Source organism: Pseudophryne corroboree, chromosome 5 (assembly GCF_028390025.1).
Source record: "Pseudophryne corroboree isolate aPseCor3 chromosome 5, aPseCor3.hap2, whole genome shotgun sequence".
In the NCBI taxonomy this organism is placed as follows: Eukaryota; Metazoa; Chordata; class Amphibia; order Anura; family Myobatrachidae; genus Pseudophryne; species Pseudophryne corroboree.
The window spans coordinates 285,937,704-285,957,778 of NC_086448.1; the positions used below are offsets into that span (position 1 = coordinate 285,937,704).

Sequence of the window (20,075 nt, forward strand, 5' to 3'; positions counted from 1 at the left end):
ATGCCGCGGCCGGCCGGAGCATACAGCTTTGGACGACGAATCCAAATTGAGTTGCATGCACGGCCGAGACCGAGGGTCGTTAAAGACCCCTGGGGCTGCGCATCACTCGTCGTTTACAGTGTACACACTAGCCGATATAGTAAACAACATCGCTCAGGAAGGTTCAAAATGAGCGACGTCATTTACTATATCGACTAGTGTGTACGGGCCTTTAGTCCTGCCAAGTTAGAGAGCAGAACTTAGGTCTGCATAGGAGCACAACATGATATGTTTTATATGCATTTAGGGGCACAAAATGACAGATTATATACATGTACAGTAGGTGCAGAAATTATGTTGCCAAATATTTGAGAATCCCATGTGAAACAACTGTTACCTAGATAAATGCATCTCTTTATTCTGTTCTCATTTCTTATAAAAGAAAAGCAAAATGCAGAGGTATAAAATATATTTTTTTCTTTCATGTAAGCATGATGATAATCTCCCTCTGTTTTACCTGATTAGTATTACTTTGGCATTCCATGTTGTCCTGGCAACATCTGCCCCAATGAATATGAATGGCAGTGATCTCTTTAACCTTGAGGCAGGCAATTAATTTAAACAGCCAATACCTCCAGTTTTTCCAATCCTTTTATCTGGAAATTAGAATCACATCTTTACTGTGTTTTTATACAATAACAAAAATGTACAAATCTAACTGCCATTCTTATTTCATTACATTCAGAGTGAAATGAAAATCCAAGTCAGCGCTTGTAATATAAATAGTTATAAATCACATAGCTGTCAACTGTCCATAATACCAAGGGAATGCCCAGAATTTGAAAATTTGGAAGGAATTCAAACTCAGCATGCGTCATAAGTGAATATTTGCTAAAGATGAATCTGTCAATACAATTATATTTGAACCCTGATGAGTGATGTTATGGAGATGTATGGTCACCAGAGACACTGTTGAATGATCAGAGGTTTGTTTTATGATAAGTAAAATACAAACAAATGCATAACAAAACCATCTGGCATTCTGTTTTAGCATCTGATTTTGATCTCTAGTGAGCTAGGTTTTAATATACAAATGTGTCATCATACATCTATAGCTCAATACGCCACGTAGCGTGAGATGCCTAGTGCGAATTAGATGCCAGGTCCTATGCAAAACGTGATGTGTCTAAGACGCACCAGGAGACTGTGCTGATTAATTTGATTTGCGTATGACTGAGTCTGTATACAGAGCACAACGGAACTTGTATTGGAAAAGAACTGCAGCTGCTACATTGTAGCACTTCATATATAGATTCAAAGACTCAGTCGCACACAGTGCTTAAAGTGATCCTAGAGAGGTGGTGGAACTCCCTCCCCCCCACGCTTGTGAAATAAAAGTATTGCGTGCGCTGCCAAAAGGTGCGTGTCGTCAAAAAGAAAGGGGCGTGGTCACACAATAGTATCCCCAATTCAAATTACGCTGCACAGTAGCACAATCTTATTCACATTACACCACATAGTAGTGTTCCTTATTCATGTTATGACATACATTAGTGCCCCTTATACACAAAGCCTACAGTAGTAGCACCCCAAATACACATAATGCCTACAGCAGTAGTGCCCCTTGTGCAATACCCACTGTAGTGATAGTGCCCACAGTTGTAGTGCCCCTTATGTAGAGCCCATGGTATTGGTGCCCCTTATTCAGTGCCCCCAGTAGTAGTGCCCCTTATGTCCCCAGGAGTGATGTGCCTTATTAAGTGCCCTCTATGCAATGCTCTCATTAATATTGCCCCCAGTAGTAATGCCCGGTAGTTATGCCCCTGCAGTTATGCCCCCTGTAGTTATGCCCCCAGTAGATATGCCCCCTTTAGATATGCCCCCCCTGAAGTTATGCCTGCTGTAGATATGCCCCCAGTAGATATGCCTCCAGTTGGTTTGCCCCAAGTTGGTATGCCCCCAGTTGGTGTGCTCCCAGTTGGTTTGCCCACAGTAAATTTGCACGACTGGTTTGCCCACAGTAAATTCGCACGACTGGACGAGGAATCGGAGGATGATAGTGAGGAAATGACGGTGCCGGAGGAGACTGTTCCCTCTAGCCACCAGAGGAGCGGTCACTCTGACGCAGTTGGGATAAAAGTTAGTAAGGTACCTAGTCAGATTGTGGTGGTAGGGGATTCCATTATTATTATTATTATAGATAGGGCAATCTGCTACCGGGACCGTGATCGCCGTATGGTCTGTTGTCTCCCGGGTGCTCGGGTGCGGCACATCGCGGACCGGGTAGACAGATTGTTGGGAGGGGCTGGGCATGATCCGGCGGTCTTGCTGCATGTTGACACCAACAACAAAGTTAGTGGAAGGTGGGATGTCCTTAAGAAAGACTATAGGGAATTAGGCAAGAAACTTAAGGCAAGGACATCTAAGGTAATATTCTCCGAATTATTACCCGTGCCACGCGCTAGCCCAGGGAGACAGAGGTAGATTAGAGAGGTAAATGTGTGGCTTAGGGATTGGTGCAGGAAAGAAGCGTTTGTGTTCCTAGAACACTGGGCGGACTTCTCAGTCAGGTGCCATCTTTTTTGTTGTGATGGATTGCACCTGAATGAGGGGGCAGCGGTGCTGGGGGGGAAGGATGGCTAGAAGAGATTTTAAACTAGGTGCCTGGGGGGAGGGTTTAGCAAGAAATTACGGGTCATTCAGTAAGAATAGCAGGGGTGGCGTTAGTGAACAAAACGCAGGAGGAGTAGGGGGGAGGAATAGAGCAGACGGCAAGGGTAGTAATATGGGAACTAAAAAGGGTTTTAGAATAACAGTATCCAACGACGATAACGGGTCATCTTTACTGCATAAGAATTACGATGTCCCTACCATAAGGTGAAATACATATCTCAATTGTATGTATGAAAATGCTAGAAGCCTTACAGGTAAAAAGGGGGAACTAGAAATCCTCGCAGCAAGCAGGGAATATGATATTATAGGCATTACTGAAACGAGGTGGGACGAATCTCACGATTGGACAGTCAGTCTAGAGGGTTACACGCTGTACAGGAGAGACAGACTAAATAAACGGGGAGGAGGGGTATGTCTTTACGTAAAGCCATTTCTAAAATCTGTTATACGGGAAGATATTCAAGAAGGGACTGTGAATACTATTGAGACATTATGGGTAGAAATTGCATGCGGGGGTAAAGGAATAAAGAAGTTATTATTGGGGTTATGCTACAGGCCACCTGGTATTAATATGTCTGATGAGAAATTGTTACTGAACCAAATTGAAAGAGCAGCAGGAGTAGGAGACATAATAGTGATGGGAGACTTTAACTATCCCGAGATAAACTGGAAAATCAATTCATGTGATACTGCTAGGGGCAATATGTTTTTAAACACGCTAAATGATAATTACTTAGTTCAATTAATCGAGGAACCAACTAGGTACAATGCAACCTTAGACCTGGTATTAACTAACAATGGGGAATTGGTATCAAATTTTGAAGTAGGAGAGCCCATAGGTAACAGCGACCACAATATGGTCACATTCAATATCAGTTTTCATAAGCAATCATATACTGGCTCAACTAGGACTCTAAACTTTAGCAAAGCCAACTTTGACATGATGAAGGAAGCGTTAAGGGACATTGAATGGGAAATTCTGTTTCAAGGAAAAAATACTACAGAGAAATGGGATGTATTAAAATCACTGCTAATTAATAATACTCGTAAATTTATTCCCACCAGCAGCAAAAAAAGGAATAAAAATCCCAAACCAATGTGGTTTAACAAAAATATAAAGGAATTTAGGGACAAAAAAAGACGAGCATTTAAAAAATACAAATCTGAGGGGAATGCGGAGTCATTTCAAGACTATAAGGACTGTAACAAAATATGCAAAAAAGGAATAAGAGCGGCTAAAGTAGAAACTGAAAGACTAGTAGCGACTAAAGAAGGAGAGTATAGGCCCTTTAAAGGATAAGAAGGGAGTCTTAATCAAAAATGATAATGACCTAGCAAACAAACTAAACAAGTTTTTTTCAACGGTATTTACCAGAGAGGACCAAATTCTGGGTCTAACACAAAATCTCAACAAAGATAATGTCCCACTGCTAAATGCTTATTTGTGTGAGGAGGTAGTCTGTGACCGATTAAAAAAGTTAAAGATTAATAAGTCACCTGGTCCCGATGGAATTCACCCGAGGGTTCTTATGGCGCTGCACGCTGAACTAGCAAGACCTCTATTTTTGATCTTCATGGATTCGGTTAAATCGGGTATGGTTCCCAAGGACTGGCGTATAGCGGAGGTAGTGCCAATATTTAAAAAGGGGAGCAAAGCTGAACCAGGTAATTATAGACCAGTTAGTCTTACATTTATAGTGGGGAAAGTATTGGAAGGTATTCTAAGGGACAGTATTCAAAAGTTCCTTGAAGCAAATAAGGTCATTAAAAGGAACCAACATGGATTTGTGAAGGACAGATCATGTCAGACCAACTTGGCTTTTATGAAACAGTAAGTGCGAACCTGGATCAGGGTAAGGAGGTGGATATAATCTTTTTAGACTTTGCCAAAGCTTTCGACACTGTATCACACATGCGTCTTATCTATAAGCTACAAGAAATAGAGCTAGGGAGCACAATATGCACTTGGGTGAGTAATTGGTTAGATAATAGGGAGCAGCGCGTTGTGGTCAATGGATTATTTTCAAATTGGACTAAAGTACTAAGTGGTGTGCCACAAGGGTCTGTACTTGGACCACTTTTGTTCAACATTTTCATCAACGACTTAACAGTAGGTCTAGAGAGCATGGTGTCAATTTTCGCAGACGATACCAAATTGTGTAAGGTTATAAATACGGAGTGAGATGCTGAGTCTTTTCAGAACGACTCAACTAAGCTGGAAGCATGGGCAGCAAAATGGAGAATGAGATTCAACACAGACAAGTGTAAGGTAATGCACTGTGGGGGCAAGACCAAAAATTACACCTACATGCTAAATGGGGTAATATTAGGGGATTCTGTACTGGAAAAAGACTTAGGGGTTCACATAGATAACAAATTAAGCAGCAGTACCCAAAGTAGGTGTGCAGCAAAGAAGGCTAATAAGATATTGATGCAAGGGACGACAGTATTTAACTCCCATTATATAAATCACTAGTGAGGCCACATCTTGAATACTGTGTGCAATTTTGGGCACCATATTACCAAAAGGATATCCTGGAGCTAGAAAAGGTTCAGAGGCGGGCGACCAAACTAATCAAGGGCATGAATACGAGGAAAGGCTTGCAAGGCTAGGCATGTTTACATTGGAAAAGAGGAGACTAAGAAGGGACATGATCAACATCTACAAATATATAAGGGGTCAATACACAGAGCTTGGGAGGGACCTGTTTTCTATAAGATCAGCACAGAGGACACGTGGTCACTAGCTTAGGTTAGAGGAGAGGAGTTTCCGCACATTGAGGCGAAAAGGTTTTTTCACAGTAAGGATAATACGTGTTTGGAATCCCTGCCTGAGAGAGTAGTAACTGCGGACTCAGTCAACACCTTTAAGAATGGATTAGATCAATTCCTATTGGATAAAGATATTCAGGGTTATGGTGTGTAGGCACGCATTATAGTTAATTTAAGTAGTCCTAACATAAAAATAACTAGTCCTATAATAAGACTGCATAGGAGACCACAAATAGGTTGAACTCGATGGACAATTGTCTTTTTTCAACCTTAGTTACTATGTTACTATGTAGTTATGCCTACAGTTTGTTTTCTCCCCAGTAGATATGCCTCCAGTCCCCCCCTCTAGTAGCGCTGCTTACACACACAAAATGTCCCCAGGAATGATGTGCCTTATTAAGTTCCCCCTATGCACTGCTCTCATTAGTATTGCCCCCAGTAGTAATGCCCCCCGTAGTTATGCCCCTGTAGTAATGCCCCCTGTAGATATGCCCCCCGTAGTTATGCCTGCTGTAGATATGCCCCCAGTTGGTTTGCCCCAGTAGATATGCCCCCTGTAGTTATGCCTGCTGTAGATATGCCCCCAGTTGGTTTGCCCCAGTAGATATGCCCCCAGTAGGTTTTCCCCCAGTAGTTATGCTCCAGTCACACACATATAAAAGTGTCGCATATTGAATTAATCAGCACAGCTTCCTCGTGCATCCTAGCCATACTGTGTGGTGACTAAGACGCATTTTCAGCAAAAAAGACGCCCGATGCTAGCAGAGTCTTACGGGACCTGGCGCTCCAAGAGGGGCTTTTTGCAGCACTGATGTACGGATGGGTCCTCCGTTATCTTGGCTCTTTCTGCGCCTAGACGGAGGTTTAGTCACGCCTAGGCGATAGCTTAAGTTGCTGAGTTTAATCACGGACAGGCGCGTTGAGGCGCGACTAGATTCTCAGCATGCAATACACATCTCCACCACTGGGTGGCTAATGCTTTACTAATCCATAACTTTAGATTGAATAGCAGTGGATTTATCTACAAGCTCTGGCAAATGGTCAGTGACGACTGTAATGTTAATATACAGTCCTATACTGCATAGTGTTCACACAGATGGTGACCAATGGTTAGACGGAAAGAGTTAAAAAAATAAATAGTTTATACAGACACAAACGAACATGTTAAAACAGTTGTGTATGCAGACGCAACTAATGTGTGAAAGATTGTGTATGGAGACGCAACTAATGTGTGAAAGGAATAATGTAGCTCATTGACTTTAAAATATGTACAGTGCACTAAGGGGGTCATTCCGACCCGATCGCTCGCTGCAGTTTGTCGTAGCGATCGGGTCGGAACTGTGCATGCGTGGCGAGACCGTTGGGGGGGCAGGCCGCGGCGGCTGCGTGATGTCTCACGCAGCCGCTGCGGCCAGCGGCAGCGACAAACAACTCAGGCCAGCCGCAGGAGCTGCGCTGGCCGGGAGTTACTCCTGAAATACAAATGCATCGCCACTGTGCGATGCTTTTGTATTTGTGCTGGGGGGGGGGCGGCACTGACATGCGGAGCGGACTAGCCCTGTGCTGGACTCCCCCCGCATGTCAGGGAAGATGATCGTAGCTGTGCTAAATTTAGCACAGCTACGATCAAGTCGGAATAACCCCTGTAAATACCAAATTGCTTTCTAACAAATATTTAAAATGCCCGCTCTAATATATACTGCAGACGCCAAGCGCATCTTATTACCATATACGATAAAAGTGTGCTGTACATCTCAAAACACTACATCCATTAAGAGAAAAGAATACACCTACACATTATCTGAGTTCCAAAGCTCATTGATGTATATATTTGTTATTAAAAGGATATGTATTCAATATATCACAATGTACAGTATACATATAGTTACATGGTTACAATTTATACAGTAATCAGTTAATACAAAATACATACAGTTACAGGCCAGCGATACAATTACCATATCTTTCTCATAGAAATTCTTCCCTCCCTATCACTCTTTCTCTCTCTGTAAATAAATACAGGAACTGGGCAGACAGCATCTCAAACAGCACCCAGGGAAGGACAGAGACTCCTGTGTGTCTGATCAGCAATGTGCTATATAGTTTGGGGGAGTGCACACATCTAGTCTAAGAGAGGGAACTTTCTCATTCATGATGAGTCACTGGTCTATTCGTATGCTAACAAAGTTCAGCCTTGAAGACATCAAAAGGGCTGGCCTGAGTTTCCTGTCCACCAACTGCTTGGAAATGTCTATTGTTCTAATAAGAGTGACTTCAGCTTTCATACATTTAATCATAACTACTTGTTGCAATGTCCTACAACTTAATAACAAGTATCACCTTGATATACACATTAATCTGGTTGCTTTAATACCAAATATGACATGTCTATCTTGCTCTGCTCCAATAATAAGCATACATGACATTATTCCATTATATAATTTTAAATCATTATGATGTCTGGCGCTTGATATGTTAGAATTATGTGCTGTATGAAATATGTGTCGAATCTATCTCTGTGGCATGTCCGTGTAAATGCGTATGTTACCATTTATTGCTGTGCTCGCTGCGCGTATTTGCAAGCATAGTGACTTATAATGTGTGGAGTCTGTATGTTCTCTCTTTGCAATATTTTTGACTTCGACACCCCCTAAATACCGTGTTTTTGAAATATGAGCGTCTGAGTCCCCTAACGGCATAAACAAACACCAATGGGAAGGAATCGCTGTTTGCAGTACTTTTACACATGAACTTGTGAATCTTCCATGCAGCGTCGTGGGCAAGCGATGAAGGCTCCCGCCTCCCACGCTGAGAGTCCCGGGTTCGATTCCCAAAGTGCCAATCTATATATTTTTTCCCCCTGACATTCACTTTATAATTTTTTTTTCTTTGTAATACATTCAATGGAAGGGTACACACTGGTTTCACATAAATCGGGCGGCGTCCATTTTGTCAGTTTGCTATGCGATCCAGTCCGGTGTATCGCTATGTGCATAGAGCTCACTTATCCCTATCGCCCCTGTGTATTTTAGCTAGGGGATTGTGACGCTCCTTCACCATTGCCCCATAGCCTGCAAAACCGATGCCGTGGCTCGCTCCATAGCCGAGTGCCTCCATGGGGCAAGGAGTCACAGGCGGTAGCCATTTCAATTGAGTCTGCCCTGCTACAGAATTGTATGTGTACCGTATGGTGTATAGAACCTTAACAGTAGAAACGCTCCTGCAGCTTTACCCTGCTTTATGTAAAACTTCTGTGCACACTACTATTGAATGTGAAAGTATACTACAGTACGATAGATACAAAAATAAAAAAAATAATAAAGTGTCTGGAAGAAACTAACATGCATTTTAGTACTTTAGGAATCGAACCCAGGACTCTAAGCATGGGAAGCGGAACACTTCACCACTCGGACACTTAGCCGCGACAGATGAATAAGCCCAATGGTTTTGATTATGCCGGTAATGGCTACGGGATTAGGAAGCTAACATACAATATCCCTAACATCAATAGGCAACAATGGACTTGTAACACGTCCGTTTGCATCTGTGTACACTGCTGGTTTTATGTTGATTTGTCTGCGAGACTTGGACGCTCACATATTCCTAAAGTACTGTAAATGGACCATACTGTGGCTTTATCATGTTCGTTTGCATCTGTATATGCTGTACTATTTGCGTCTGTACTGTATATACTTTTATATACTGTATGAAATACTGTAGCGTAATGAGACGCACTAGTAAAGTAGTTCTTACTATGTATTTCAGTATTGTATTTTACGGGAGACCACACGCATGCGCAGTGGTGATTGTAAAAAGCGACATCTGGTGGATGATCGCAGGTATTACGCTTAAAGGTAACGTCAAACGCTCTGTGCGCCTCCCTACAACTAGGCGTGCCTCCCTGCGCCCAGGCATGCTGCGTATGCCCGATCGCGACTAACGCCTCAGGCAGCCAAGATAACGGAGGACCCATCTGTATAAGGACACATTTGTACTTAACATATCTAATACACTTCACCTTTATCCAGTATTTTTTAGAAATTGCGTGCATGGAATAAATGTGTATATTCACCAATATGCATATGTATTACTGTACGCAGGCATGTATGCAAGGGGACCATTCCCATGTGTTTGCTTGGTCTAATCACCTTTATCATTATCAGTGCACTTGCATCAGCCCTATACAGAGTGCAAAACTCCAGCCAACCCTGCATAGCTTGTAATTGCATCATCATGCTCTCACTGAGCTTAGCCTATGTGAGACTGCCCCCTTTGTTGCCCAGTTACGCTCCCTTTAGCTGCATGTGAGATGGGTACCTCTCTGCATTACTTGTAGTATTGTACACTCGACTCCAGAGCATGTGGACTATGGGTCTGATTTAGAAATTGAGGCATTAGCACAGCTGCAGCAGCTGTGCTAAAATATGCTAATGACTCAGGAGGTGTACTGTGTTAATAGACAGCTCATTCTGGCTTCTGTGATCCAAAGAAGCAGCAATTGATCATCATTTCCACGAACTTCGCCATCTGAGTTACTCAAGGTGACCGGGGTTTTCATGCAGCCGGGGCCAGTGAAGCTGCATCTGAGGACATAGCCACTGGCCTCAGCACGCACACAAAATGGGTCCAACATGCACCCGTTTACTGAAACACTGGACGTCACTGCCCCTTTCCTGCCAGCGAGTGACCTCATAGACAGAGATCTGTATACGTGCAGTACATATCCAGTGAATCACAGATCTCAAAACATCGGAGATCTACGCAAACCATTGGGTTTGCGTACATCTATGAATCCGGCCCTATATCAAACATTTTAATGTTAATTTAATGCTGAATCGAGCAGTTGGGTGATGGGGAAATCTAGGGCCTGATTCAATTAGCAATGGACTAATTGGTCTGCCGGAGTCATTTATTACAGGCCACAATAAGCTTGCAGGCTGCACTTAACATTTGAGTCTGAGGGAGGCACAAACAAATCTGCGGTAAGTGCCCTTATCGCGGGTCCTGCAACATGTGGGGTTTATAGTGCAACAAAAAGGAGCTGTAATTGAATAGCCCCGGGTGTAAAAGCCTGAGACTACCGCCCTTTTCCCTGTGCTGTATATTACAGCTGCTAATTAAATCCGGCCCTTAATGTACTTAAAAGATGTTAGATATGACTTTATTACTGGCTTCTACTTACTTACTGTACGCTTGGGGTCAGAGATGAGTGAAGTAACCCACTTATATAGCAACGTGCTGCATTGTTATATTACAGCGCATGTGACTATCTTAAATAAGCTGACTTGTAAAATCTTCAAAAGGCTTTAAATTAAGCGATGGTGACACCACATTTGGACTGCATAATGGTGAACTTTGGAATTAATCTATTTTCTCTGTTGTGTTATCTGCATGCAGGACAGCACGGCTGCGCATGTTCTTACGCTTTCACTCGGTGGCTGCACTGGGTCCTCATTACTGTTAATGGGAACCATACCGCTCTTGCCACCTAAAGATGGTGTAAGTGGTATAGGGCCAATCTAAGCTTACTCCTAAAAGTAGGACATACCCCTTTAGTAAGTGCTAAATGGGTTATATCTCTTAGTTCTTCATCTGTAACTAAATATTTGTTTTACAGTATTAGCTGGATGGGATTATAATAATATATAGGTTTGATTATGGTTACTGTTCATGACCACATGTCACATGTCTTACAGCATGTCCTTTATTGTGAAAAAGGGCGCTGCTTTGTGTTCCCTAAATGAACCAGTCTGCTGTTTACATTTTTATTGTAATGTCATTTCTTTAGCTGTTAAGCAGGATGGAAATAGCAGTCAGTATCCAGGAATTGAGTCATGACCTTCTGAAGATCTGCAGGGAGATATGGGTTAATCTATTACTGTGTCCCAGATTTCATAAAGCAGTGACTTTACTCTGAAATGTTCTATTTTCCCTCAGGATAAACAAAATGAGGCTTGCTATTTACGGGAGCATAAGGAAGAACTGATTGAGGAACTGGCTACAACCATTGTTCAAAAGGTGCGTACTTTACACGTCTCTATGCACTGCTTTAGAGTCTTAAGACCTGTTTATAGATGATACCATCAATATAAACTCACATTGTATTTTTCCTGCTCAGTGGCATTTAACTGAGTAATAATAATAGTAATCAAAACCCAGAACCCAATGATTAATGCTCCTCAGGCTTTGCGATTTATAAAGAACTGATTAAATATACAAAGGTCATAGTGATTGCCTTGTTTCAGAACTTAGATTACTTGTCTGCTTTTGACATGTACTTGTAATAAACATAATGTTGAATTGAAATTTGGTGCCACTACAACCCATGTAGATTATCAAAAGGAAGAAAAGCAAAGGCGAGCAGGCTGAGGTGGTGTATGAGTGGCAGCAGTCTAGGGGCAGTGTCCTGGTTTCCCCATCTATGTCTGAGAGAAGCATGCTGACTCTTCAGGAGCGGGGATCAGATGCAATGTGGGTAAGTGGACAGCACATTGTCAGTACTATATCACTGGTTTCAGGAAGAGCAACATGATAGTGTAGTTTGATTTGCCAAGTCGGAGTTTCAAGTAATATTGTATCTTTTGAGGCAACATTTTGTCATAGTAACTTTAATACAGTATATTAATTTATTTTATTAGAGCAAAATAATATAGTAAAATGCAATGTGAAATATACTTTAAAGTTGGCACATTTAATGGAGAAACTAGGAGTACGATAGTAATTGTCTACCTTTTTCATAACAGTCATTATTTCTTATGCATTTATATGCTGTTTTATGACATTGCTTTATGTATGGGTTGCTGCATACATGGAAGTATATTATAACCTTGCACATATTTTCAAGGACATCTTTAGTAGTCTACAGTACTTCTTCTTTGACTAAGTCATTCACTTAACATCAGTCACTTATTTGAAAGGTGAATTTCATGTATTTATAGTAAGAGTTGGGCTTTTATATGCTTCCTTCCAGCTTCAAATCATCAGAGGAATTGGTGGCAAAATAGGCACAAATGAGAATCAATAATCCTGTGTATAGTCCCAATTTAGCATGCTGCTTGTTAGAGCTTCAGCTCTTTCCTCTGGGTTTTACCCATCTAGGTCAAGTTAGATTTTTTATTTTTCAAGAACACTGTTACCTTTTAAGCCATGAGCAACCCTGAAATCTCTCTGTTCTTGTAGACCATGTAAACATTACTCCTAATAGAATTTGATTTGAAATTGCAACAACAGACACACACAGCACACAGCATATTGGGTCTAACAGTACTTTATATATTGCTAGTGGCACCACCGCTGAGAAAAGCGGTCACAGGAGATGGACCCTACTACAGGGGTACCATATACCACATTTTGAAAGGCCATGTATCTGATATAAGCAGCCCAATTTCGGGTGTAGAATCGCGCTACTCTTTCTTCACCTCTCACTAGGCTGGCTGCCTGGCAATGGGGGGGGGGGGGGGGCGGATCAGGCAGTCACCATCACAGCCTCACTCTTATCCCTAGGCAGCAATATCAGTGCCCAGAGCTTACACCCACTTTCCTTCATGGCCACCCGTGATTGCCCCACTTCCCTAAGTGATACCTGCCCCCTAACACAAATGAATGGGGAGTACAACAGAGATGAGAGAGAGAGAGAGAGTGGTGACAAATATGAAAGAGTTGGGGGAAGGAAGAAAGGCATGAAAGAGAGAAAGAGAGGAGTATGAGGTAAATGGGACAGAGATGGCAGAGACAGAAAGGGGGTATAGGAGGGAAGAGATACAGAACGACATCTAAGTGCTTGGAGCTGCGTACCACACATTACCCCCCCTCCTGATACTATCTCACCTCTACCCCCTCAACTGAAACACCCCCGGTGTCTCACACACAAACTCCCACTGCTCAACGGAGAGAGGGATGACAGAGATTGATAGGGAGAAGGTTGGACAGAGCTGACAGACAGGGGGAGGACACACAGAGAAAGAAAGAGGATGGGTATAGATGATCTTGATCCGAGGCACCAACAGGCTAAAAGCTTTGACTGTTCCCAGGATGCATAGCGCCGCCTCCTCTATAACCCCGCCTCGGTCCACAGGAGCTCAGTTTTGTTAACCAGTCCAATGCAGTAGCAGGTAAAAGAGATGTCAAACGTTAGTAGCCACATACACCACATTCTCACGACAGGAGAAGGTATCAGCGGCTAATGCCATACAAACCCAAAGAAGCTAAGTGCATCAGGGTGGGCGCCTCGCAAAAAAAAAAAAAAAAGTGTACCTCGCAAAAAGAGATTTAACAAAGGTAAGTTCTTACCATAAATCTCCCTTTCTGCAGCGGGGTACAATAGGGTTCTACAGGTATAACATCGGGGATGTCCTAAAGCAGTTCCCCATGGGAGGGGACGCACTGTAGCGGGCACAAGAACCCGGTGTCCAAAGGAGGCATCCTGGGAGGCGGAAGTATCGAAGGCATAGAACCTTATGAACGTGTTCACTGATGCCCACGTAGCCGCCTCACACAATTGTTCAAGGGTTGCACCATGGCAGGCCACCCAAGAAGGTCCAACAGACCGAGTAGAATGGGCTTTGATGGCAGCAGGATCTGGAAGGCCAGCCTGTACATAAGCATGTGCAATCACCATTCTAATCCATCTGGCCAGGGTCTGCTTATTAGCAGGTAGCCATGTGTATGAAAACCAAAAAATACAAAAAGAGAATCAGATCTCCTAAGGGAAGCAGTTCTCTTCACATAAATATGGAGAGCCCTTACCACATCCAAAGACCACTCTTTGGGGGACAAACCTGGAGAGGTAAAGGCCGGAACCATAATCTCTTGGTTAAGGTGGAACGATGACACCACCTTAGGTAGATAACCAGGTTGAGTTCTAAGAACTGTCATGGTGAAGAATCAGAAAAGGTGACCGACAGGACAAGGCACCCAAGTCTGAAACCCGTCTAGTAGAGGCAATAGTCAGCAGAAACAAGACCTTCAGAGTAAGCCACTTAAGGTCCAAACGGAGACTCTTGTAAGGCATCCAGAACAACCGACAAATCTCAAGGAGCCACAGGCGGGACATAGGGAGGTCGAATCCGTACCACACCCTGAGTGAATGTATGAACATCAGGCAGAGTCGCAATTTTTTCTCTGAAACCATATCGACAAGGCAGAAATATGCACCATGAGGGAGGCCAGACGAAGACCTAAGTCCAGGCCCTGTTGCAGGAAGGCCAAAAGTTTGGCAGTACTGAACTTGTTTATGTCAAAATTATTAGTCGCACACCAGGCGAAGTAAGAACTCCAGACCCTATGGTAAATCCCGGCAGACTCCGGCTTACGGGCCTTCAACATAGTTTGAATGACCAGTCACCCCCCCCCCCTCCTTGAAGAGGGGTTAAGATCCCCTAGAACCAGGCTTATCTGGAAATTCATAGAAGAAAGACCTCTTAAGTCTGGGTGCATGAAGAAACCTCTCTGGTACCCAGGTTCTCTCTTCCGGACCGTAAACACTTCCAATGTACGAGGAAATGAACTTGACCCCTCCTGAACTTGGAATCCAGAATCTTTTCCACAACAAACTCCTGGTGACCTTGAACCAACACAGCGGCAGGCCTTCTGGAAGGAGATCTTCTAAATCTCTGGGACACAAATGCTGGTTTCAACAAGGAACAGTGGAAAGTGTTATTGATCTTAAGTGATTTTGGTAAAAGGAGTCGAAAGGCAACTGGATTAATCTGTCTAATAATCCGGAATGGACCAATGAACCTAGGCCCAAATTTTTGAGAGGGCTGGCGTAACTTGATGTTTCAAGTGGACAGCCACACCATGTCACCCACTTTAAAAGTACAAGGTCTTCGTTGTCTGTCAGCAAATTTTTTGGAATGAACAGAGACTTGGTTGAGTGCTAGACGTACTCTCCTCCAAATACTCCTCAGACGAGCTACAGGATCAAGGGAAGAAGTCTGTTGCTGCAGGATGTCAAAAGCGTTAGACCTAGGATGGAAACCCGAGAGACAAAAGAAGGGTGACACGGACAAAGAAGAGTGACTGGAATTATTATATGCAATTTCAGCAAATGCCAGATGGTCCACCCAATCGTTATGGTACTTGGAAACATAACAACGGAGATACTGTTCAAGAGACTGGTTCACTCGCTCAGTCTGTCCATTGGATTGTGGATGATAACCAGAGGACAGACTAAGATTAATATCCAAGGCTGATCAGAAAGCCCGCCAGACTTGAGCAATAAACTGAGTTCCTCTGTCGGAGACGATGTCCTGTGGTAATCCATGTAATTTAAAGATATGTTGGATAAACAAGGTTGCCAATTCTCTGGCACTGGGGAGCTTGCGAAGAGGAACAAAGTGAGCCATCTTACTGAATCGGTCTACCATAACCCAAATGGTATTGTACCCTGATGATTTAGGAAGATCAACCACAAAGTCCATAGAAATGTGGGACCAAGGTCTTGAGAGAACCACAAGAGGCAGATGCTGTCCCATGGGAGCTTTACGAGGAGTTTTATGTTGAGCACAGATCTCACAAGCAAGAATGAACTCTCTAACGTCTTGGCACATAGAAGGCCACCAAACTGAACAAGACAATAAATCCAGAGTCTTAGAAATCCCTGGATGCCCAGAGACTTTTTTTACATGAAATTCAAATAAAACTGCTGTCCTGTACTCTTTAGGGACAAAGAGGAGTCCTGAGGGAGTCCCCATGGGTGCGAGACACTGTTTGGCTTGAATCTGGGAGACTAAATCTTGAGCAAGACCAGCATGGATATTGGAAACAGGAATAATTGGTTCCGAAGAGCAGGATGAATTTTGAATTGGAAGGAAGCTTCGTGACAAGGCATCTGCTTTAAGATTTTTTGATCCTGGCCGATAGGAGATCACATAGTTGAATCTAGTGAAGAATAACGCCCATCGTGCCTGTTTTGGATTCAGTCTCTTGGCTGATTCAATATAGAATAGGTTTTTATGGTCAGTGACGATTGTAATCACGTGTCTCGCTCCTTCCAACCAATACCTCCAATCTTCTAGAGCCCACTTGATAGCAAGCAGTTCACGATTTCCAACATCGTAGTTGGCTTCGGCAGGAGAGAACTTTCTGGACAGAAAGGAGCATGAGTGAAGTTTAGAATCCACGGGATCTTTCTGTGATAGGACTGCTCCCACTCCCACTTCAAAGGCATCCACTTCCATAACAAAAGGCAGGTCAGGATTTGGATGACTAAGAACAGGTGCGGATATAAAGGCTTTTTTTAACTTGAGAAAAGCTTGTAGAGCTGAAGGTGATCAATGTGATGGATCCGCACCTTTCTTGGTCAAAGCAACAATAGGTGCAACAATGTCTGAAAATGAACAATAAATCTCCTGTAATAATTTGCGAATCCAAGAAAGCGTTGTATAGCTTTAATGTTAGTAGGTTGTGCCCAATCTTGAATTGCTTGAAGCTTACTGGGATCCATGGAGAACCCCTTAGTAGAGATGATGTAGCCTAGGAAAGCAACTTCCTTCACTCCGAATTCATATTTTTCTAACTTGGCATATAGATGGTGCTCCCGGAGCTTTTGCAATACCATCTGGATAAGAACTCGATGCTGCTCAAGTGACCGTGAATATATCAGGATGTCATCCAAGTAGACCACAACAAATTTTCCCAGGAATTCTCGGAGCACATCATTGATAAAATCTTGGAAGATGGCAGGAGCATTTGACAATCCAAATGGCATAACAAGGTATTCATAATGCCCAGAATGAGTGTTGAAGGCCGTCTTCCACTCGTCACCGGCCTTAATTCGTATGAAGTTATATGCCCCCCGAAGATCAATTTTAGAGAAGATTTCCGCCATCCGGAGTTGATCAAACAACACGAAAATTAAAGGCAAAGGATAAGAGTTCTTAACAGTGATCTTGTTGAGTCCTCTATAATCAATGCATGGACGTAAGGAGCCGTCCTTCTTTGCCACAAAGAAGAATCCTGCTCCTACTGGTGATTTTGAGGGATGAATAAACCGTTTGCTTAGGTTCTCCCGAATATAATCCTCCATAGCTTTGGTTTCCGGCAAAGAAAGAGCATATAATCTATCCTTAGGTAATTTATCTTCAGATACCAGACTGATGGCACAGTCATAAGGTTGATGTGGGGGAAGAGTATCCGCCTCTTTCTTGGAGAAGACATCCGCAAATGAATGATATGGAGTCGGTAGCCCCTCCGGTATAAATTGAGAGCATCGCACTGGCAAGGACAGACACCTTCCCGTACATTCTGTTCCCCATTGTAAGAGTTCTCCTGTCTTCCATCATATGGATGGATTATGGGATTTCAACCATGGAAGTCCTAAGACTATTGAAGCCATTGACCAGGAGAAAACTAATCTTCTCCGAATGCAGAAGACCAGTAGTTAAATGAACAGGAGGAGTTTGCTGAAACACTTGCCCACTGAGGAGGGGGTTACCGTCAAGGCCACAAATAGTTACAGGAGACTTCATCCATCGTATAGGAATGTTCCAGGACTGGGCAAAAGAGATATCCATGAAGTTGGCAGCTGCACCACAATCAACGAAAGTCTTAACTGCCACTTGCTGAGTAGGTAGACTAATTTGAACTGGAAGCAAGACTGAATTTTTAGGAGAGATTCCAGCCAGACCCAGGAGTAACTCCCCTTTTATCCCTGGGTCTTGTCTTTTCCCGACTTCAGGGTGCAAACATTAGCAAAATGACCCTTTGCTCCACAATATAAGCATAGGCCCATCGATCGCCTACGGGATTTTTCCTGAGCAGAAAGACGAAAGGCCCCAATCTGCATGGGTTCACTGGAGTCTTCTGCTTCTTCCAAGGCTACAGCTGAGGGAGATGATGACCCTTCTCCTTTCTCCATTCTCCGTTCCCTGATCCGTCGATCTACTCGAATTGATAACTGCATGAGCTTGTCCAGGGTTTCAGGAGTAGGATACTGGACAAGGTAGTCTTTAATTTGCTCAGTGAGGCCTAAGCGGAACTGACTTCGGAGGGCTGGGTCATTCCAACCACTGTCACCTGCCCATCTGCGAAACTCAGTGCAGTATACCTCGGCCGTATTTTTCCCTTGTCTCAGGGCTCGTAAGTGAGCCTCTGCAGAAGCTGCTCGGTCTGGGTCACCAAGAGCGCTGAAAAAGGCATCCACTGTGTGCAAGGCGGGATTCTCAGTTTTTAATCCGAACGCCCAGGGCTGGGGTTCCCCCTGCAGGAGAGAGAGGATGATACCTACTCACTGAGCCTCAGAACCAGATGATAATGGCCGGAGTCTAAAATATAGCTTGCAGCTATCACGGAAATTCTGGAACTATTTCCGGTCACCTGTGAACTGATCGGGAAGATGCAGCTTTGGTTCAGGCCCAGGAGCCCATGTTTCTACCAATGACCTGCTAGTTTCTTCCTGGGTGGAAACTCGGAGCTTTAGATCTTGCAGTTGCTGCGTCAAATTTTGTATTTGACCAGCCAAGATTTGAGCCGGATTTTTCTGTGACGGGTCCATGCCCAGGAAGTGGTGGGCCAGTTCTAATGTCAGGAACTGGTGCAGAATCCGGAATTTGGGATCAGGTACCAAGTGTTTGACGTTACCCAGAACAGAGGCGCGGAGTCTAACACACCGGAAGGTATTCACCAGGGAACCCTGCAAGGAGATATGGGCTTCGCGGCTCCCGACGTGCAGGTCACGGCCCCCTGTCTGGGTCACTTGATACCTGAACTGGAATAGAGTTATGGTAGAGGTATTGTATGATTGTCCAGATGTATATGACAAACCGCTGGGGTACACAGGACAAACATGAACTGGAGAAGGTGGCAGGGTGCACACGGCCAGATGGTACACTGGGGCCGTGGAGATGGAACAACAGCAGGAAATCTAGGAGAGACACAGGAGATAGACACTTGGAGACAGGGTAACGGTAGTCGGCAGACTAAGTTCGTCAGCAAGATGGTGAAGCTGGAATTCAATGTAGGAACAAGGCAAAACCCACTGGACAGATGAACTGAGACCAGAGAGGAACCAGAGAGCAGAACACCATATGAAGTAGCTATAACTGGCAAGGCCTTCTGGGATTAAGAGGCTTAAAAGAACAGGCTGGACCAATCAGCTGTGAGCACCAGACAGGCCCCCAGTAATTGATATATCATGCAGCTGCAGTGCAGACTGAGCAGGCTGACAAGCTGAATAGTAGGTTTCAGGTAACCAGCTGTAATTACAGAATCCAGACACCTGTGGAGTCAGTTGCTGAATGCAGGAGCTGAGGCACTGGGAGACAACTATGCAGGAGCTAGCTGTGACCTGTAGTTCCACAAACTGAGGCAAAGGTAAATCATAAGAATAACTAGCAAAACATGAGTAATATGCACAGGATTATAACAGCAGGTCTGAGAACCAATGCCGTCTGGGCCACGCTGGAGTGATTAGAAGTAGTATTCCTTCATCTTGCTTGAACTTCCTGATCACCCTGGGCAAAAGTGACACTGGAGGGAAAATGTACGGCAGCCGAAAGTTCCATGGAATTGCCAGTGCGTCCACGAACGCTGCTTGAGGATCCCTTGTTCTTGCTCCGAAGACCGGAACCTTGTGATTGTGTTGCTACCAATGACCTGCTAGTTTCTTCCTGGGTGGAAACTCGGAGCTTTACATCTTGCAGTTGCTGCTT

General features: G+C 43.8%; 1 protein-coding gene across 2 annotated transcripts in view; it reads left to right on the top strand.

The window, feature by feature from the left end:
• The window catches only part of MYRIP (myosin VIIA and Rab interacting protein), an 835,957-nt gene that overhangs the window by 602,556 nt on the left and 213,326 nt on the right, over positions 1-20,075 (top strand). For both annotated transcript variants that reach the window (XM_063922392.1, XM_063922393.1), the window contains exons 7-8: positions 11,362-11,442; positions 11,756-11,899. In XM_063922392.1, coding sequence (XP_063778462.1) covers positions 11,362-11,442; positions 11,756-11,899 — 225 coding nt within the window. The remainder of the gene's footprint in view (positions 1-11,361; positions 11,443-11,755; positions 11,900-20,075) is intronic.